The following is a 22,395-nucleotide window of genomic DNA, read 5'->3' as shown; positions in this document are numbered from 1 at the left end:
GGCTATACAGCAAGTTCCAAGCCAAGCCAGGGCGATCTAGTGGGACCCAGTCTCAAACGTTACAGAATCTCCAAATTTAAACAAGATTTTTCTCAGTAAAATATATTTTATGATTTTGTTTTTTTTTTCATCAAAATGCAGCTTAATTTCTTTTTGCAGTATTTGCTTACTGAATTACATGTTCATTCCAGTCTCAACTTTTAGTGACCATACTTTTGGGTGACAATCAAGAATGAAGCAATCCTAAACTGTATTAACAGACCCAGATGGAGTTCTCACCCAGTTTTGCTAATAGATTCAAGATCTATAGGTCACCGCTGAAATGTACCCATCATGTAAACAAGACCTCTAGTTGAATGATCAGTTCTGTTCTGTTTAAGCATTCATGTGTCTGTAACCAATTAGAGGAATTTCTGTGTGATTTTCTTTAGTCATCTCCCTATGTCCCCTGGAGGGCTTCAAACTCTTGTTCTTCTGGTGCCTTCTCCAGAGTGCTGAGATTGTGAGCATGTGTCCCCACACTCCGCTTCTTCGGATTGTGCCATGTCGCTGTGACATCTAACTTGTGCATAAGGGTGAATACATAAATGCCATTTGTGAAGACATGGGCTCACAGTTCTGAAGGTTGGGAAAGACTCGCTTTGTAGCCCAGATCTTCCGGTTCCGGTCTCTGAGCACTGGCATGACAGGCATGTGCCACCACGCTTGGCTTCAAATCTGTCCCAACAGATGTCTTCCTTTTTAAAAAAAGGATGTACACAGATGAGCTAATTCACAGTGGAAACCTAAGTCCAGCGCTGCTCCCTTTTCCCAACAGGGTGCCTGCTCAGTGCTTCCCAGCATGCACAGGGCCTAGACTGGATCCCAGCATGGGGAGGGGACGGGGAGATAAAATGGTCAAGCCTGCTGTTGTAGTGCACACTTGTAATCACAGCACTCAGATGGCTGGGGCAGGAGAAATACAAGTTCAAGGCCAGCCTGGGCTCCATAGCAAGATGCTGTCGGGGCCAAAGAGAGCACAAAGGGCGTCCTCGGCTTTAAGAGCAGAAGGCGGTTGGGGTGGGAGGGAGCTTACAAGGTTATTGGGACATTGCTGAGTGGTTCTTCCAAGAGGAAGCTCAACTTTCAGTAAGCGTCAGGAGACGGCTTGGACCTTTGGGAAGTAACCCTGAGCACAGGTTCAGAGGAATGAGTGTTTACCCAGCATTTGAAATTCATGGACTACCTACCAATTAAAGGTCACATATTTAGAAGATGGGCAAGATGGCTCAGCAGATGAAGAGCTTTGCCACTAAGCCTTTCCAAACCCGAGTTCACTTCTGGAACCCACATGCTAGAAAAAGAGAACTGACTCTCACAAGTTCTCTTCTGACCTCCACGTGTGCACTGTGGGTGCACACATACAGTGAAGAAATGTAACGACAGGGTTTCTCTGTGGAGACCAGGCTGGCCTCGAACTCACAGAACTCCACCTGCTGATGCTTCCCGAGTGCTGGCATTAAAGGCATACGCCACCACTGCCTGGCCAGGAATCTTCCTCCTAATGCTGAATTTTCTGAACAGCCACTGGAAATGAGGCCAGTTAGAAAAAAACAAACTTGTCATCAGAATGCTTTCAGTGCTGAGGTATTTTGCAGCATTGCTGAGTCCTGAGTTGAAGTGCAGCTCTTGGGGGCTTTGGGGTATCCAGAGGAGCTGGTTGTGGGCTCCAGACACCCGGCCATGACGGAGCTTCAGTGCTGAAGACGACTCACCGTTTATGTGCAGACTTCAGTGTTGGTCACCAGCCTCTGTATTTTTTCTTTCTTTCAGCTTTTGGCTGATGCCAGCATTTATGCTCAAGAAAATAGTTCTTGGGAACTTTTCCTCTGGCCCAGTGGACCCGATGATGGCTGATGCCATTGACTTCATGGTGGACAGGGTAAGGATCCAGATCCTGCTGGAGACTTTGTTCTGGGCGTTTTTGTGCACAGGTGAAAGGAGGTGCATCTGTCTCCGGGTCTGTAGAGGAGGTCTTTGTTAATACTCAGGCCTCTGCTAATACTTCCAAACAGACCCCACTGCTGGGGAGGGCTTAGCTCCGGCAGGGGAGGCAGAGGCGGGCAGATGGCTGTGAGTTCAGGACAGCCAGGCTTCGAGCGAGCCTTATTTGTTTTTATAATGCACAGCAATAGTAAAATACTACAGGTTCTTTAAAAACTGGAAGGTTTCTTAAGGTTTAATGTACGCATTAAGGCCATGGATCATTTAACCTGATGCAGCATCGCCTAATGTGTATATACATTGGGATGGTGCCCATACGTACATCGTTTATTACATTGTTTATTAATTAGTTTAAAATTTAAGGGCCAGGTGATGGTGGGCACACACTTTAATCCCAGCACTCATTTGAGGCCAGCCTGGTCTGCAGAGTGAGTTCCAGAATACCAGGTCTACACAGAGAAACCCTGTCTCAAAAAACCAAATAAATAAAAGTTCAGGGGTTAGAGAAATAACTCAGTGGCCAGGAGCACTTGCTGCTCTTCCAGAAGTGAGTTTGGTTCCCAGCACCCTCCCTTGGTGCTGGCTCCAACACCTCTGGTTGCTGAGGGCATCTTCACTCATGCGTATTCACCCCCTTCACTGATACACATATTGTCTGTGTCATATATAAAAATAAAACAAATCTTAAACAAAAGTTAGAGGCTGGAGAGATGGTTAAGAGTATGTACTATTCTTCCAGAAGATTCAAGTTGTGTTCCCAGCACCCATGTCAAGGAGCTCACAGTCACCTGAAACTCCAGCTCCAGGGGATCCAATACCCTCGCCCTGGCCTCACAGGCACCTGTACACATACAGTTTAAACATAAAATTAAATCTTTAATTTTTAAGTAAATTTTTTCAGCCTGGCTATGGTAGTTATACCTGTCCCCTCTGCACTTGGGAGGCTGAGACAGAATGGTCTCCACCTGAGGCCAGCCTAGATAATAGAGCAAGACTGTCTCCAAAAACAAAAGCTCCCAAGACCACACTAGAAGGCATCTGCAATTCTTGGTCATCCGAGAATCTAGCTCCTTTAGGGTGGGGAGACATTGTGTTGTTTTGTCTTTTTTTTTTTTTTTTTTCTTAAGGCAGGTTGGCCTCGAACTCAGAGATCCGCCTGCTTCTAGCATTAAAGGCATGCCCCACCACCTCTGGCTAAGTTCTGTTGTCTCTTAAGACGAGGTGTTTTGTGACCTCAGACTTCACCTCCTGAGTGCCGGGTTGCAGGGGTGTGCTGCCATGGCCGGCTAGAATCTGTTTTCACTTGACCTCCTTCCCTACCACTCAGGCCAAGCTGATAAATGAGTCCGCAAGCTGGTGTTCCAGGACCAAGGTGCAGGAGATCCTTACACGTTATTTGTCACTTTGGAGGTGCACAGATTAGTGTGCTGTGCCCGTAGGCACCTGGCTTAGGCAGTGGCACAGGCTGAAGCCAGAGGAAGACCACATTCCGGTTACAGAGCCTGACTTAGGTGCCACAGTCGAAAAAGGCCACTGCCCTCAAGTCCCAGATCAGTCTCTCAGACATTGGCTTTTCCCCATGCACATTCCCAACATCATAAGCACAGATGTCACCTGGGGACCTACTGTGAGCATAAAAACAAAATGACTGCAGCTGTTCCCTGTATTTCTTCCTGCAGCTGGAGAGTTTGGGTCAAAGTGAACTGGCTTCAAGACTCACTCTCAACTGTCAAAATTCTTACGTGGAACCTCATAAAATTCGGGACATCCCTGTAACCATCATGGATGTAAGTTTCTTTTGAAGTAATATTAGGTGCTTGCCAAGATGTAGTTATTTTGTGACGTTAACCATGCTTTTTTCTGCAAACATACCTTGGCTTTCTCAATTACAAAGTAATCTACTGCTCATCCTGGATTTTTCCTCATAAGAGTGACAGCATTGTGCTGGGCGTGCTAGTGAATGCCAGTGACCCCAGCACTGGAGAGACAGAGGCAGGGAGATACTTGGGTTGGAGACAACCTGGTTTACATAGCAGGCCATAGGCCAGCCAGTGGTAAGTAGTGACACTGTCTCAACTCTCCCGCCACCAAAAGTAAATATATATGTGTGTGTGTGTGTATATGTGTATGTGTATATATGTATATATATATGTATACGCACACACACACACAGGCCGGTGAGATGATGGCTCAGCAGTCACGAGCACTGGCTGCTCTTGCAGAGGACCTGGGTTTGTTTCCCAGCACCTACATGGTGGCTCACAGCCATCTATAACTCCAGTTCCACAGGTTGATTCCTTCCTCCAGCTTCTTCAGATATCAGGCATGTGTGTGGCGCAGACATTCATGCAGGCTAAATAAGACACATAAAGACAAATTTCAATAAGCCTAGTAATCTTTACCCATTTGGGGAGGGTTGCTTTAGGGTGTGGGAACAGAACCTATGACTTTCCATGTGCTGGGCAGTCACTCTGCCACTCAGCTACACACCTCAAGCCCTTGGGTTGGTGTGTTTTTATTTTCTCATCGATAGGTACTGTGTTTTAAACATTTCACAAAGAGGTTGCCTCACAAGAGTAGAGAATTTCTTTAAGGTAGGACTGGCAAGATGGCTCCACAGCCCAAACTGCCTGCTGCCAGGCCCAAGAGCCTGAGTTTGAGCCCGGACCTCTTGGCCAAATAGTAGATCCCCATGCTCCGTGTCCTGGCGGATGACCAACTGGCTACATATTTCTGGGAATTTGCTTGCTCTAGGTACACCATTGGTTCAAGTCTAGACTGTTCCACTTACCACAATGCTTTTAAGGTTGAGTAGAGCCAAGCTGGAAACATGGCTCAGTGGCTAAGCACTCGCTGCTTTTCTGGAAGATCTGAAATCAATATACATATACATATACCTGTATCTGGTATTTCCCAGCTGCCTGTAACTCCAGCTCCAGGGGATCTTTATCCCTTTCATGGAGACGCTGATTTCACGTGCATGTACCCACACAAAGATTCACACATGTACACATAATTTAAAATAAAAATCTGGAAAAAAAATTAATTCTAGAGAGGTGGCTCAGTGGTTAAGAACATTAGCTGCTCCTGAGGACCTGAGTGTAGTTCCCAGCGCCCACATGATAACTCACAAGCGTTCTTAACTACAGTTCAGAGGATCTGACATCCTCTTCTGGCCTACATGCATGTGGTGCACAGAAAAAAAACTGTTCATATCAAAATAAAAATTGAAAATGATTCACTGGCCCCATAATGTATCTGAATATCATTCATTTAGGGCTGAATGATACTCTGTTACATAAACTTTACATCTTGTTGATATCTTCACCTTTCAATGGACATCTGACTAATATGAATGTGTCTATTAACATGGGAGTAAGGCGATCTGAGTCCTTGCTTTTAACTCTTGTAATTGGGGCTGCAGAGAGAGTTCACTGGTTAAGAGCACTTATGCTCTTGTAGAGAACCCAGGTTCTGTTCCCAGCACTAACATGGTTGCTCACAACTGTCCATAACTAGTTCCAAGAGATCCTGTGCCCTCTTCTGGGCACCACACCTGTGCCCCACACCTCCTCCGTCACTCACACACAGTGGCACCCATGGAATTCAACTTCAGACTTTCTGAGGAACTGACACAATGTCTTCAATGGTTGTGTCGTTTTTTATTTCTCCCCAGTGGTGCACAAGGGTTCTGGTTCGTTTACCATTCTGACATTTTGGTTGTGATCCTAGCCTTTAATCGCTGAACCATCTCTCCAGCCCCAGAGCTTGCATTTAAAAACAAACAAACAAACAAACAAACCCTAGGCCTGGTGGCACATGCTTGTAACAATAGCAGCCCTGGTGAGGTGCAAACAGGCAGGTTCCTGTTTGCTGACCTGCCAGTCTAGCCTGTGAGTTCCAGGCCATCGAGAGACCCTGTCTTAAAAAACAAGCTCTTGAGAATGACACCTGACGTTGACCTCTGGCCTCCACATACACATAAACATGCATACATACACACACAAAATTTATATGTGTTTGTGTGTGTATATATGTATACATACACACACTCATATATTAAAGATACGCTTAGCTTTAAAATATTTTCAGAAACTGCCTTGTATGCAAGCTTGTGTTGAGACCCCTGAAAGACATCCAAAACCACATGCGCTCAGCTGCCAGAGCCGCACTCCCAGAAGTCTGAACTTCCTGCCTTTAGTCTCTAATTTTTAAAAAAGAGTATTTTAGCCAGGCAGTGGTGGCGTACACCTTTAATCCCAGCACTCGGGAAACAGAGGCAGGTGGATCTGAGGTTGAGGCCAGCCTGGACTACAGGGCTGCATCCAGAACAGCCAGAGCTACACAGAAAAACCCTGTCTTGAAAAACCAAAGAAGGGGCTGGAGAGATAGCTCAGTGGTTAAGAGCACTGGATGTTCCAGATCCTGAGTTCAATTCCCAAACCACATGTGGTCACAACATCTGTAATGAGATCTGGCGCCCTCTTCTGGCATGCAGGCAGAACACTGTATACATAATAAATAAATAAATCTTGAAAAACCAAAGAAAAAAATATATGCTTATGTGTATGTGTGTTCGCCTGCGTGTACGTAAGTGTATTGTGCAGTGCTCACGGGCAGAAGAGGTGTCACGTCCCCTAGAACTAGAGTTAGAGATGGTTGTGAGCTGCTTTGTGAGTGCTTGGAACCTAACTGGGGTTCTCTGGAAGAGCAGCCAGTGCTCTTAACCACTGAGCCATCTCTCCAGCCCTGAGACTTCATCTTCCTTGAAATTAGCATTTCCAGTGATTAGTCGCTATTAACATCTTGTTAATTAGCTACAGGTGAGTGCTGCAAGAGCCATTTGGCAGCAGAATCTATAACTGAAGTCTTAGGTTGGGGTTAGAATTTTCTTCTGGTGTGAGACTGGGGCCTTGCACACACTAGGCAAGCATCGTACCCCACAGCTGTATTCCCACCTGCTGGGTTGGATGTGACCAGGGACAGCACGGGGAGGTGGCTCTGACTGCTCTGGCACTCAGGAACGCGAAGGGACACTTTTGTCCTGTACTGAGAATACCATGAGGTTTCAGCTTTGTGTGTCTTCAAAGGTGTTTGACCAGAGTGCACTGTCAACAGAAGCCAAGGAAGAAATGTACAAACTTTACCCTAACGCCCGGAGGCTCACCTCAAGACAGGAGGCAATTTCCCCTACCTGTGCAGGAGTGCGGAGGTCAATCTTTATGTGCAGGTAAGGCCAGCCCGGGAGCCCTTGAGCCTCAGAGACCCCCAGGTGACTCTCCCTAACAGCCCTTCTCTAGATTAGCGGCCTGCCCCCGCACACTGTGGTGGTGGCCCTTGGTGTGGTGTGACCTTGCCTCCTGGAGACAGGGAATTCAGCCACAGCAAGACACCACATCTAAGTGGGGACAGTGAGTCTCAGAAAATGACTTGATCTGATTATGCTCAGCAGTTAAGAGCACTGACTGCTCTTCCAGAGGAGCCGGGTTCTAGTCCCAGCTCCCACGTGGCAGCTCACAATTCCAACTCCAGGTCCAGGGGATCCAATGCCCTCTTCTGGCCTCCAGGGGAACTGCATGAAGATGCAGAGACATGCACACAAATCACCTGTATGTGTTAAAAAGACTGGCCATATTAGAGAGCTCTGGATTTGATTGAGACTGTCTTCCTCAATGAGTAAGGTGGAGAGTAATCAACCTTGGACCTCTACACACACAAGCCACACTTGTGCCCACAAATTCCAGAGTGCATATATACACTAAATATGGGGGTCATAGTGGGTGAGGATGTCCATGAAAACTTGGCAAGATGTGGAGAAGCTGCTTTAAAAAACAAAACAATTTGGGGTCAAAGGTCCCATCAATTCCTTGGTCAGGCACAGTGGTACACAGTTGTACCCATAGCACTTTGAGGCTGACATGGGATTGCTGTAAGTTCAAGGCCCGTCTGAACTACATAGAGACCCATGCTCTTGTGTTTGCCGGCTTTTCTCCAGTCACTCTGTATTAGTGTGAGTTGTAGGGAATTTTCATGATCGCCCGCCATGCCCATTAATAACGTGCTGTGCCTTCTGTTCTGTAACACAGTCCTTGGAAAATGAAGGTGCTGGGCTTGGGGAGATGACGGTTGAGTTGGTAATGCTGCTATACAAGGATAAGGACTGAGTTCAGTCCCCATAATCCAAGTTTTAAAAAGGGGGGGGGGCGTGTGGAGACACAGACAGGCAGACCTGGGTTTGCTGGCCAGCCAGCCTAGCCTTCTGTCAGACTTTCGAGGCCTTTGAGACTATCTAAGACAAGGTGGCGGGCCGGTGAGATGGGCCAGCGAGTAAAAGACCTGCCACCAGCCTGGCAGCCCGCGTTCAGTGCCAGGAATCTACACGGAGGAGACAGCCAACCCCCGCAGGCGTCCTGACCCCCACACGTCTACAGAAGAAGGAAAAGATAATTTTTTATAGAGTCCTAAGGAGTGATGCCACCGCCGGTGTTGACCTCTGGCCTCCACATACACTCACAAAGAAGAGCAGGCCTGGAGATGGGGTCTCGGGGTGGAGCACTTTGCAAGCACCGCCGAAACCCTCCATCGACGTCAGCGCCGTGCAGGAGTCAGCCCTAACAACATCCTTCTGCCCTTTTCCAGATACATTTGCTGCAGTTCCAGGGAACCAAATACGCCGCCATCGACCCATCAGTGGTCAGTGCGGAGGAGCTAGAGGTGCAGAAAGGCCGCCTCGGCCTCAGCCAGGAGGAGCCGTAGACGGACGGCGCTCGACAGACAGCGAGCGGCATCGCGGTCTTGTACAATCAGTTCAGGTCCACCAGGCACACTGGTCCTCACTGTCTGGGAAGCAGGACTGATGGTCATCCTCATGACGTGCATCAGCTCTTCAAGCCAGTGTGACTGTCCCCTCTCCGGGATTGTTTGGGTTTTGTTTTTGTTTTTTTTAACTTTTGAATTTGAAGAACTTTTAAAGACTCCCATTTTAAGGATTGTTAAAATTTTGCTACCAAAGTCTTCTCCACCGTTGTGTGTTCATTTCGAAGGCTTGGGATCATGTGGCATTTTTCTTTCTCTCTGTCTTCTTCCTGCTCCCTGTGTTCCTCACTGTAAGTGCTACACCTCCAGATTGGAAGAAGAACACCATTTATTTTTATGCTTTCTTGGGCATAACCAGGGTGCCAAGGCCGGCAGCCTGCTGGCCACTCCCCCACAAATCCGCTACTTTGGTTTCCAGTTAAGCACACCATTTTGTGGGTTAGCTGTTGTATTTCTAGACATTATAGTCATTTGGAATAAAAATGGAATTTCAGCGAGCGGCTCTTGTGATTAGTGTTGCTGCACATCTGGGCTGCTGACCAGTGCCCTGTGTGACTTTGGGGGAACTGCTCTTGTCACCTTGGCACACATTGCTGATGATACAGTGAGTTGCTGTCACCTTCTCACTGCCACTGTGTGCCACACGCTTTTCTTTCTATCTTTCTCACTAATGGAATTTTTTTTTTTAAAGAAGAGATAGGGTCTCATTTAGGCCAGGCTGGCCTTGAACTCATTATGTACCAAGGCTAACTTTGAACTCCTGATCCTCCTGCCTCCAACTTCCAAGTGCTGGGATTAACAAATGTCATCCTGAAAGATCACCTGACTCCTGATAGAAATGTTTTTAATACAGGGAGAAAACAGTTTAATAAACTGCCTTCATCTATTGATCCAACTTAAAAAATTCCCAAGCTGTGGCGCAGGCGGATCTGTGGTTCGGCCAGCCTGGCTAATGAGTCAGAAAAGCAAAAAAAAAAAAAAAAAAAAAAAAAAAAAAAAAGCTGTGGCCCATGCCTTTAATCCCAGGACTCAGGAGTCAGAGGCAGGCAGATCTCTGTGAGTTTGAGGCCAGCCTGGTCTACAGAGTGAGTTCTAGGACAGACTCCAAAGCTACACAGAGAACCCTGTCTCAAAAACAAACAAACAAGCCAATCTGTGGCTAGCCTTACCTATCTCCCCTCACTTTTCCAAACACATTCCTACCCTGGATTACTATAAAGCCTTTTCTGGTACCGTATAATTTCTACATGTACTTTCCAGAGATAAAACAGGTTGAGGGGCTGGAGAGATGGTTCAGTGATTAAGAACACTGGCTGCTCTTCCAGAGGACCCGGATTCAATTCCCAGCACCCACGTGGCAGCTCACAATGGTAAATCTAGTTCCAGAGTATCTGACTAGTTCACACAGACACACATGTGGGCCAAACACCAAGGCACATTTAAAAAAAAAAAAAAAAAAGTCATTTGAGAAGTCAGAGAGATGGCTCAGTGGGTAAGAATGCTTGGGGACCTGAGTTCAGGTCCCCAGTGCCTACACAGGCCTGCAGCCTCAACACTGAGTGCAGGGCATCCTCTGGCCTCTGCACCCCCTACACACACACACACAGGCATGCATATGTATATACACACTGGTCACACAAAGTTGTTTTTTTTATATATATAATACAGGTTAAAATGTCTGTATATGTAAGAGATTGTATTCAAATCACATATTAGCTATAATCAACATTTTGTAAATAAGGTATGGAATATTATCCATATAAAGCTAGAAGAAATTAACACTTTAACTATAAAGATGATCTTGGGCCAGCAAGATGGTTCAGCAGGCAGAGCCCCTGTCGCACAGCCTGATGACCTGCCTTCGGTCCCTGGAACCCGCCGTGGAAGAAGACAGACAATGCCTGCAAGTTGTCCTCTGCCTCCCACATGTGTGACATCATGTGTGCACGCCCACATTCATACACATATAATAAATAAGCTGGGGGGCGGGAGAGCTGGTTCAGCGGTTAAGAGCACTGGCTGCTCTTCCAAAGGACCTGGGTTCAGTTCCCAGCTCCTGCATGGCGGTTCACAGCTGTCTGTAACTCCAGTTCCAGGACATCTGGCACCTTCACACATATGTACACGCGGGCAAAACACCAATGCACATTAAAAATAAACAAGCTGGCATGGTAGCATCATCTTTAGCACAGCAGAAGCAGGCAGATGTGTGACTGAGGCCTTCTAGTCTACAGAGTGAGTTCCAGACTCATAATGAGACCCTCTCTAATAAAAACCAAGGCTCATTAAATGAACTATCTACAAGAAATCGAAAAACTGTAAAAAACAAAAAAAACAAAACAAAAAAAAACCAAGGTTCTTGACAGGCAAGATGGCTGCTTCAAAGCAACAGGTTTACAGCTGTGTACTGAGGTGAATGACGGCAGGTGACCTGAAATTCACTCCACTCCTCGTGACCCACCCACAGGGTGCTGTAGCTAGGAGCCATCTTGAGAGGGAACATACTATCTCAATTTGGACTGCATTGGAAGTCAGAAATACATGCACTTTCTCATCTGTGGGACCCTACAAACTCTCCACAGCTTAGTAGATGGCTGCCTCACAAACCAGGGCTGCCTTGGAGTTGTAATCAGCACACGCTGAGAACGCTGTGTGGTGGGGAGCTGGCGGTGTGGGGGAGCGGAGTAGAGGGTGCCGTCCATAAGAACCAGGGGATTCTGAGACTGGGGACATGACTAATCACCTGTGGTTTTGCGCGGGTTCCAAGACCAGGAACTTATCTCCAAGCGCCTCTCACCAGGGCACCCATGCTGCAGCCAGCGGTGCAGAGAAAGAACTTAGTTTTAAAACATCACTCCCCACCTACAGAGATGTGCTGGAATGCCGCTCTGGCCTGTAACCCCGCCTCCAAAGTCTACAGCCTAAGAAGGTCTGGAGAGAAACCCCCTCCTTGGCCATACATGCCTTGCCTCCTTTTTATGCATGCATCACAGCTCCAGCTGTGACCCATCAATTGGATCTCTGGTGGCCACAACAAATGAAGAAATTGGCAGGAGAAGAGCTCCAGTCCTCCCCCACCTCCCCCCACTCCCCATCCCCCCCCATCCCAGGTGTGCATTGCCTGTGGGAGCTGAGGACCCCACCCTTTGTCTGATTACCACTAATAAAAATGTCTCGGAGGTGGAGCTGATCCTTACCCCTGCCTCTCCTTGTGAAGTATCTGTCCCCAAACCAGTAGCTAATTCAGTGGAAACGTGTCCTTGGTCACCCACCGCTGGAGCAGCCTTGGGAGATCCCCATCACTCAGTAGAGCCCACCACCCTGTTGTAGGAGCAACCACAGAGTGCACCCCCACACTACCTACACCACACCTGCTTGAGCTGCCTCAGTGAATTCACTCGTGGTGCACAGTAGGCCTATTCAACTTGATACTGTATGAACTGTGTCCAGACTCACTAATCATAGCTAAAGCTTCAGGGAGATTACATTACGATGTCCAGCTGGAAATAACACTGTAACAGACTGATAATCCCAAACACCTTTATAAGAGAGCCACTTACTAAGAACACCACTAAGGTGTAGTTGGTTTTTGTTAGTTTTTTCTTTACTCTTTGGGGGCTGGCCACCACAGAGACTTATTCTTACTTACAAATGCCTGGCCTTAGCTTGGCTTGTTTCTAGCCAGCTTTTCTAACTTAAATTATCCCATCTCTCTTTAACTACTTTTTGCCTCTGAGCTTTTTATCTTTCTTTATTCTATATGTCTTTTTTTCCTTCTTACTCTATGGCTGGCTGTGTGGCTGGGTGGTTGGCCCCTGGTGTCCTCCTCTCCTCCTCGCTCTTCACTAGATTTCACCTCCTATCCATTTTCTCTGCCCGGCAGCCCCGCCTATCCCCCTTTCCTGCCATGCTATTGGCCGTTCAGCTCTTTATTAGACCAATCCGGTGTTTGAGACAGGCACAGTAACACAGCTTTACAGAGAGAAACAAATGCAACATAAAAGAATGCAACACATCTTTGCATCGTTAAACAAATGTTCCACAGCATAAAAGAATGCAACACATCTTAAACTAGTATTCCTCAACACTAAGGTCAACCAAAGAATGAATAAAGTGGTAATTTACACAATGGAGTATTACTCAGCTGTTAAAAACAATGACATCAGGAGAATGGATGGAACTAGAGAAAAATCATCCTGAGTGAGGTAACCCAGACCCAGAAAGAGAAACACAGTATGTACTCACTCACAAGTGATAATAGCTGTAAAGTAATATCCATCAATCCGGCTGAGAGATGGCTCAGGGTTAAGAGCACTGAGCTCTTCCAGAGTCCTGAGTTCAATTCCCAGCAACACATGGTGCTCACAACCATCTGTAATGAGATTAGTGCCTCTTTGCAGCTTCATATATGCTATATACATAATAAAAAAAATAAATAAATAAAATAAAAAAAAAAAAAAAAAAAAAAAAAAAAAAAAGCGGCGGTGGCACGCTTAATCCAGCACTCAGCAGAGAGCGGACTCTGTGAGTTCGAGGCCACCTGGCTACCAAGTGAGTTCCAGAAAGCGAAAGCTACACAGAGAAACCCTGTCCGAAAAAAAAAAAAAAAAAAAAAAAAAAATATCCATCAATCCACAGACCCAGAGAGACTAGGTAACAAGGAGGGGCCCAAGGGGGGACAGACACATGGATCTCTCTAGAAAGGGGAAATAGAAGAGATCTCCCGGGTGGACAGGGAGCAGGTGAGGATGAGAACTTGGAGGATCCGGTTAAGAAGGGGACAGGAAGAGAAAGAGATGACTGGAAAGTGGGGGAGGGGGCATTTGGGGGTCAGGTAGAGAAACCGGATGCGAGGGAAACTCCCACAGATCTACGAGGATGACCCCGCTAACACTCCTAGCAATAGTGGGTACGTACGTAGCCTGAACTGGCCCCCTCCTGTGATCAGATTGGTGATTATCCCAATTGTCATCAGAGAGGCTTCATCCAGTAACTGATAGAAACAGATGCAGAGACCCACAGCCAGACATAAGGCTGAGCTCAGGGAATCCTGCTGAAGAGAGGGAGGAAGGATTGTAGGAGCCAGAGGGGTCAAGGGCATCACAAGAAACCCACAGAAACAACTAACTTAGCTCACAGGAACTCACAGAGTCTGAACCAACAACTAGGGAGCCTGCATGGGACCGACCTAGGCCCTCTACATATATGTGACAGTTGCGTAGCTTGGTCTTCTTGTGGGACTCCCAACAGTGGGAGCAGAGGCTTTCCTCGTGCTTTGGCTGGCTCTTGGGAACCTACTCCTCATACCTCGATTGCCTTGCCCAGCCCTAATACAAGGGGAGGTCTTACTGCAACTTGATAATGTCATGCTTTGATAATACCTATGGGAGGCCTGCCCCTTTCTGAACTGAAAGAGGAGTGAGTGGGTTGAGGTGGGGGTGGGGGCAGAGGGGAGGTAGGGAGGTAGAATGGGAGGAGAAGAGGGAAGGGAGAATTCGGTTGGGATGTAAAATAAATAAATCAATTAAAAAAAAAAAAGAATGCCACTAAGGGGCAATGAGATGACTCAGTGGATTAAGGCGCTTGCAGCCAAGCCTTACAACCCGAGTTCAATCCCTGGAGCCCCCATGGAAGAAGAGAACCAAACTGCAGCAGGCTGTCCTCAGACCTCTGCATAATTCGCCGTAGCCCACACTTGCATATCCACACTTAAACCCCACACAAAAATAAGTGTTAAAGGCCAATGAGATGGCTCAGTAAATAAAGAGCTTGCTGTTAAACCTGGACCTGAGTTCGAGTCCCAGAATCTACATGGTGAAAAGGAGGGAGCCAGTTCCTGTAAAGTGTCCTCTGAGTTCCACACACACGGACCATGGTTAGAGCACATGAAGACACAGACACACACACACACACAGAGAGAGAGAGAGAGAGAGAGAGAGAGAGAGAGAGAGAGAGAGAGAAAATAAAATGTAATACTTCTTAAAGAATATTGAAGGCCTGGCAGCAGCACACACCTTTAATCCCAGGACTTGGGAGGCAGAGCCAGGCGGATCTCTGTGAGTTCGAGGCCAGCCTGGGCTACAGAGCGAGATCCAGGACAGGCACCAAACGGTGTGGCTGGTGTGCCGACATGACCTCTGTCAAGCCCGAAGCCACAGTACTTCCTCTGACTAAGTGGTTTGACACCTCTTGTGAGCACCAAGCCATGAAGGTGGGGTTTGGCATTTTAACTGGTTGCACCTAGAGCCCCAGGCAGGCCTCACAGTTTCTCTGTGCCTCAATTTCCCCACCCACACATGGAGCTGCTGTGAGCCGTCGTCACACAGCCAGAAAACGAAGGGACCGCCGGGCTGCCCCGTGCTTCCTTTCCAAATCCTCCCTGCATGAGTCCACTCCCCCTAACAACTTTTCCTACCTGCTCTTACACTGGGTAGCAGCTGCAAGCTGCCATTTCCAGTCCTGACTGGTTTGGGCACTGGCATGTAATGTTTTTTCAGGCCTGTCGTGGAGGCTAGCCTTCTACTGGAGCCTCAGACTCCTCCGGCCAAAACTACTGTCATTTCTCAAAAAGCCTGTCAAACCTGCCCCACCTCTCCCCTCAGGCATCACGGAGCCTCTGAAACTCCCACCCAGACCAGACTGCAAGGCTCAGAGTGAAGCCAATGCTTAGGTGAAATTCGGTGCCTGAGATTTGAAAGGAAGATGGACGGGGCAGGAGGAGATGCTGGACTCTGGAGCAGGCCCAGGCCACCAGACAGGGAGCTTTGGAGCTAGGGATGCCTCTGGACTGAAATGGCTGGGTCTTCCTGCTGCCTGCTGGTATGGGCAGCATGGTTGTGGGCTGCTCTCCTGTAGTAGAGGCAGACTCTGAAGGGGCCAACAGTGGGAAGCCATGCACCCCCCCACCCCCCCACCCCGCACTCTACATTGCCAGGCTGAGGCCTTCCTTGAAGAGCAGGGGTCTAAGGAGCACATTCCCACACCTACCACATGCCCAGACTCTCAGAGATCTGCCGACCACCCTCCAGACTTCCTGCCACAGGTCAGGACTTGGCATTTCCTGCCCAGACTACCACAGTGGCCCCCTCACTGGCTGCCCCACCCCCTCCAGCCTCCATGCCATCCCCAGACTAGTCTGATTTTGCCATTGCTGGAGAAAACAGCTGGAACAATAAATGTGAAATAATATTGTAGAAATAAGTGTTACTGAAGGGCTTCTCTCCAGCCTCCACCAAGCCCCGCAGTCCCACAATCCATGTATAAAATAATCACTCAGATGCTTATAATACTTATAAACTGTATGGCCGTGGCAGGCTTCTTGCTAACTGTTCTTATAGCTTAAATTAATCCATTTTCATACATCTATACCTTGCCACGTGGCTGGTGGCTTACCGGCATCTTCACATGCTGCTGGTCATGGCAGCAGCTGGCAGTGTCTCTCTGACTCAGCCTTCCGCTCCCAGAATTCTCCTCTCTCCTTGTCCCACCTACTACCTGCCTGGCCACTGGCCAATCAGTGTTTTATTTATTGACCAATCAGAGCAATTTGACATACAGACCATCCCACAGCAAATAAGGCCAGTTTCTGAAATTCTAAAATAGGGCTCTTGGCCTGGACAGATGGCTCAGCTGTTAAGAACACTGTCTGCTCTTCCAAAGGACCAGGGTTTGATTCCCAGCACCCAAGGGACAGTGCACAACCTTAACTCCATTCCAGGGGATCCAATGCCCTCTTCTGGCCTTTGTGGGCAATGCATGTACATGGTAAACATACATCCAGGCAAAACACCCATACACATAAAGGCTAAAAACTAAAATTTTATATATGAATTTTCACTATTTACTGAAAAATTGCAGAGGAAAAACATTTAAAAAGCAACTTCAGTGATACCATGCCTTCACCCCAGTTCAAGGAGTTATATAGATGTTCTTCAATATATGATATGACCCCCAGGATTGTCCCCACCTTCCATAAATTACCTATCTTGAGACCCCCGGGAAAAAGATACCCAACTGTAAGTATGTAAACATATAGCATATACTTGAATAGATTGCATTTTGTGCTTGCATGTATTTTAAAAATACATGTGTATTTTTTACTGTATTCGTGTTGTAATGAATTTGTATTATATGCGTATACATTAGACTTCCCCCCCCCCACGTTGCTAGAACCCAGGGCCTTTGCACATGCTAGGCAAGCACTTTACCTCTGAGGTGCAAACCCAGCCAGAAAAAGATTTAAATACTTTTGAGGAGTGAAGTGAGACAGGGTTTCTTTGTGTAGCCCAGGCTGTCCTGGAACTCAGAGATCCACCTGCCCCTGCCTCCCAAGAGCTAGGATTAAAGGCGTGCGCCTGCGCCTGCGCCGCCGCCGCCACCACCGCCGCCGCCACCAAGCTAAATACATATTTTTAAAACAAGAAAAGTCACAGTTAGAAGGTGACCAGCAGTCTGAGGCAGATTAGCATTTGTTCCCCAGGAGGGAGAGAAAAGTCACAAAAGGACAATTTCCTCCCTGCCAGCTGTGTTTCCTGGTCATAGGCACAGAATCCAAAGACCACATGAGTTTAACAGCCTGTTGGACCCCAGCCTGACACAAAGAGGAGGGGACACCGGATTTCACCGAGTGAACTACAGACAGAGATGGCTGCAGAATCATCCCCAAGTTCCACCTGGGCAGGGCCTCGGTTTCCCCTTTCCAGACAGCCGACTTCCTGCCTCCCCTTGCCCCAGGCCACGTAACTGCAGATCGGAGAGGTCATTCTAGCTTGCCTCCCTGCCTCTTGCCGGTTCACAGCCACAAAGCTCTTTTCGGAAAAACTGAGAGTCTTGATTTCGGCTTCTGTGTCTCTTGCGGAGCAGGCAGTATCAGCCGTCCGGTCCTGGGGCTGGGGGTGATGGTGGGGTGGCTCAGTCTGTGAAGTGCTGCTCCCCGAGAAGGACTCCTGGGGTGGCAGGTCCGCTCAAGCTCCCATCCCACTTGGTTTTTGTAAGTTTTTTAAGTTTATTTTGTGGCTTTGGGAATCGAGCCCAGGCCCTTGTGTTCTGCCAGCGAGATACATCCCAAGTGCGTGGGGCTTTTTTGAGTCGGGGTCTAAATTGGCCTGAAATTCCTGACCCTCCAGCTTGCTCTGCCTCTCAGGTGCTGGGATTACAGGTGTGCTCTCCCGTGCCCTGCCAAGTTTTCAGTTACGGAAGAGGAAATGGATTCCCAGCATGCCTCCTGTGGTTCTCATGTCTTTCCTCTCCTCTCCGATCCTGCGTTCCAGACACATGATGGACTCCCGGATGAACCTGTCTCCCCACCCCTGTGGCCCTGCACAGACCTCAGGCACCCTTAGCTCCGTCTGTCCTTCCGTCTGTCCTTCCTGCCCCATCTGTCCCTGTGCCCCCACTTTCAGCTCCTCTGTGGGTGTCTCAGATACCCCATCCCACCTTCCCAAGGCAGAAGAAATCTGATCATTCTTTGCCCCCACCCACTACAGGATAGAGACTTTAAGAATTTTTGTCTCAAGAAAAAAATACGCAAAAGTCATTTAATAAACTTCATCCAGATCTGTCATCTCATTCTGTGTAGTGTGAAATATCTTTCCCAAATAAAATAGGTGGTTGCTGTGAGATGGGTCTCTTTGAAACCCCAGGCCTTCAGAGATCCTCTACCACAGCCTCCAGAGTAGCTGGGACCCGTACCTGTGCTTCACCAAGCACAGTTTCTGGTTTGGTTTTTTTTATGAGACAGGGTCTTACTATGTTGCCCAGGTTGGACTTGAACTCCTGTTCTTCTGGTCACCTTTATCACTGACAAAGCACATACATCAGGAGAAAAGATCTCAGCTCACGGTTTCGGTCCGTAGCTCTTGTTCCAGTTGCTGCTGGCCTGCGGTGGGACAGAGCGTTACCCAGAAGGTGTGCGGAAGAGAGCAGGGAGAGGAAGGAGGGGCCCACACAGATCCAAACTGCAGCACCTGAGCTCAGGCAAGCCCTGGCCTGGGCTTCCCAAGGAGCTGAGACTGTAGGTGTGTGACCTCCTACCTGTCCCAAGTGGCTGGGTTTAAAGCCTCTTTTTCTTTTCGTTATTTTTAAAGATTTGTATTATTTTTAATTATGAGTCTGTGTGTGGGTACATGCACATGAGTGCAGAGACTCTCAAAGACCAGAGACTTCGGACCCCGAGGGACAGCCACAGGGGGCTGTGAGTGACAGGACGTGGGACGTAGGCGCTGGGAGCTGAATTCTGGTCCCCTGGAAGAGCAGCAAGCATTCCTTTTTTTTTTTTTTCCGTTTTTTTTTTTTTTTTTTTTTTTTTTTTTTGTTGTTGTTGTTGTTTTTCAAGACAGGGTCTCTCAGTATAGTTTTGGTGCCTGTCCTGGATCTCTCTCTGTAGAACAGGCTGGCCTCGAACTCACAGAGATCCACCTGGCTCTGCCTCCCTAGTGCTGGGATTAAAGGCGTGCGCCACCACTGCCCAGCTGTGATGAATTTTAATATGGAGCTATGAGCTCAATAAACCATTTCTCCCTTAAATCAATTTTGTCCAGGTATTTTTATCACAACAACAGGAAAAGAAACTAAGATATTAATAAATCCATATTTATTGACAGTCATTGGGAATATTTTGTAGATATTTTATATTATGTAATGAAATATTTTTTCATAAAACAGTAGTGAGAAAATGAAATAGCCATATTCAGAAGTCTAAGTCTAAACATTGAATTCTTATATAGAAAAATTTAATACAATAGTTTAAAGGACTGAATATAAAACCAAAATTATAAAGCTTTTTTTTTTTTTTTTTTTTTTTTTTTTTCAAGACAGGGTTTCTCTGTGTAGTTTTGGTGCCTGTCCTGGATCTCGCTCTGCAGACCAGGCTGATCTCGAACTCACAGAGATCCGCCTGGCTCTGCCTTCTGAGTGCTGGGATTGAAGGTGTGCGCCACCGCCGCCCAGCCTGATGCTCCTCTCTTTCTTTCTTTGTTTCTTCCTTCCTTCGTTTTATTTATTTGTTTGCTTGCTTGGGGTTTTTTTGTTTTGTTTTGTTTTTTGAGACAAGATTTCTCTGTGTAGCCCTAGCTGTCCAGAACTCACTCTGTAGACCAAGTTAGCTCTAACTCTGAAATCTACCTGCTTCTGCCTCCTGAATGCTAGGATTAAAGGCATGCACCACCACTGTTAATATTCTGATCAGACCCTTGAAATCCCACCCATTTGAAATCCCACCCCCTTGGTGCTTGCCTTGCATTCTGATGTAAAAGCCTCATTATGAGGAAAAACTCCTCCTCTTCCTCTCTCTCTCTCTCTCTCTCTCTCTCTCTCTCTCTCTCACCCCTATCTTTCTCTTCATCTCTCTATTATAATAAACTCTCCACGTGGATGCAGCCTCTGGGTTGTGAATTACTGGCCACCACTGCCACCACCATGCCCACATGGTGGTGCATCTGCCCAGCCAGTCGCTACATCAGCCCAGCCTGTTTCCATGCATGCGCGGGATACCCTTGCCTCCCCCCTCACCCCCAACCTCCGTGCAATAATTCATAATAACCACTGCCTGCCTGCCTTTTTTATTTTTTTCAGATAGAGTCTCATGTAGCTCAATCTGGCTTCAAACTCACTATGTTGCTGAGCCACCACCACACCTGGTTCAAGTCAGAGATGGCACCAAATATTTTGTGAATGGTAAGCCAGCATTCTACCAACCAAGCCACATCACCAGCCTGTACTAAACATTACTAACTAAAGTCCATAGCTTGCATCAGGGCTGACAGTGCTGTATGTCTCGTGGGTTCAATGTCATGTATCCACTATTACCAGAAAGAACAGCTTCCTCATCCCAACAGTACTCTGGACGCCATCTACTGATCCTTCCTCCTCACCCTGAGCCCCAGTGACTACTGATCTTTATACTGTCCATCATTTAACCTTTGCCAGAATGCCACATTCTTTGATGCACCTGCACGCTTTGAAAGTTAAAACAGGTGGTGCAGGCCTTTAATCTCAGCACTCAGGAAGTCGGAGGCAGGCAGATCTCTGTGAGTTCGAGGCCAGCCTGGTCTACAGAGTGAGTTCCAGGACAGCCAGGACTGTTTCACAGAGAAACCCTGTCTCAAACACATAAAAACAACACAAAAGAAAAACTGGATAAAGCTGAAAATTCCGTTCCTCAGCCTTACCCACTGTACAGTGCTCAGCAGACACAAGAGCAAGTGGTCCATCCTGGGCGTGCAGCTATGAAGCATCCTTACCAATGCAGCCGTTCCACTTCTCACGGGACTATTAAAGATGAGGCGAGAGGCTGAGAGATGGCGCAGCAGTGAAGGGTGCTTTGTTTCTCTTGTAGAGGATCTGGGTTCAGTTCCCAGTATCCACAGCGTGGATCATGACCTCTGTAACTCCAGTTTCAGGGAATCTGATGCCTCTTCTGGCCTCCTGGGGCACCAGGTACAGATGTGGTGTGCATACACACAAGCATGCAAATCATACACATAAAATAAAAATTTTAAATCTAAAAAGAAAAAGTGAAGAGAGAGGAGATAGGGGTCTAGCCAGATAGCTCAGAGGGTGGAAGTGTTCGCCATCAAGTATGATGTGCTGTGGAGTAATCCTTCTGTACACTGTGGGAATATATGTCGCTACGATTGGTTTAATAAACAAGCTGACTGGCCGATAGCTGAACAGGATAAAGTTAGGTGGGAAAGCCAAGCTGAGAATGCTGGGATGAGGAAGGGCGGAGTCAGAGGAGTCGCCAGCCACAAGGAGAATGAGTCAGACACACAAAAGGGTTAGATGTAAAAGCCACAAGCCTCAGGGAAGCACATAGATTAATAGAAGTGGGTTAAGTTGTAAGAGCTAGTTAGTAACAAGCCTGAGCTATTGACAGAGCATTGTAATTAATATTAAGTCTCAGTGTGTTTATTTGAGAGCAGCTGTGGGTCAGGAAAACTCTGCCTACACTGATGACCTGAGTTCAAGCCCAGGACCCACAAGGTCAAGGGAGAAAATTGACTTTGGCAGGCTGTCCTCTGACCTCCATTGACTAACAGGCTGTCCTCTGACCTCCAAAGGTGTGACACACACAATAAGTAAGTAAATGTGTGGCAGGGGCAGGTTTGGTGGTGCATACCTTGTAATCCCAGTATTTGGGAGGCTGAGGTGGGAGGTTCTCAAGTTTGAGGCTGGCTCGGGCTACCCAGAGAGACCCTATCTAAAACACAAACAAATGCTGAGGGTGTTAACTCAGTAGTATAGCATGCATTTAGCATCTGTGAGACCCTGCGTTCAGTCTCCAGCACCGAAGAAACACAATAGAATGACAATTAAAATGTCTAAATGTAATCTGTGATCCCGGACCAGATATTAATCCAGGAGATGACAAAACATTGACAAAATTTGAATGTGGTCGGGGATTAATGAATAGTTTGTAAACACTATTAGTTTCCTAATTTTTTTTTTTTCGAGACAGGGTTTCTCTGTGTAGCTTTGCGCCTTTCCTGGAGCTCATTTGGTAGCCCAGGCTGGCCTCGAACTCACAGAGATCCGCCTGCCTCTGCCTCCCGAGTGCTGGGATTAAAGGCAGGCACCACCAACGCCCGGCCAGTTTCC

The 22,395-nt window shown here is 47.4% G+C and overlaps 1 protein-coding gene across 1 annotated transcript in view; it reads left to right on the top strand.

Moving 5' to 3' along the window:
- The window catches only part of Spg21 (SPG21 abhydrolase domain containing, maspardin), a 31,466-nt gene extending 22,170 nt beyond the window's left edge, over window positions 1–9,296 (top strand). Inside the window, 5 exon segments of the mRNA XM_028866555.2 lie at window positions 1,813–1,921; window positions 3,663–3,770; window positions 7,074–7,143; window positions 7,146–7,213; window positions 8,623–9,296. Coding sequence (XP_028722388.1) covers window positions 1,813–1,921; window positions 3,663–3,770; window positions 7,074–7,143; window positions 7,146–7,213; window positions 8,623–8,739 — 472 coding nt within the window. The 3' untranslated portion in view covers window positions 8,740–9,296.
- Window positions 9,297–22,395: the final 13,099 nt, after the last annotated feature.

This window comes from Peromyscus leucopus, chromosome 7, assembly GCF_004664715.2.
Source record: "Peromyscus leucopus breed LL Stock chromosome 7, UCI_PerLeu_2.1, whole genome shotgun sequence".
Lineage (NCBI taxonomy): Eukaryota > Metazoa > Chordata > Mammalia > Rodentia > Cricetidae > Peromyscus > Peromyscus leucopus.
Note: the sequence above shows the minus strand (reverse complement) of the source record. Positions and strands in the feature narration are given on the sequence as shown.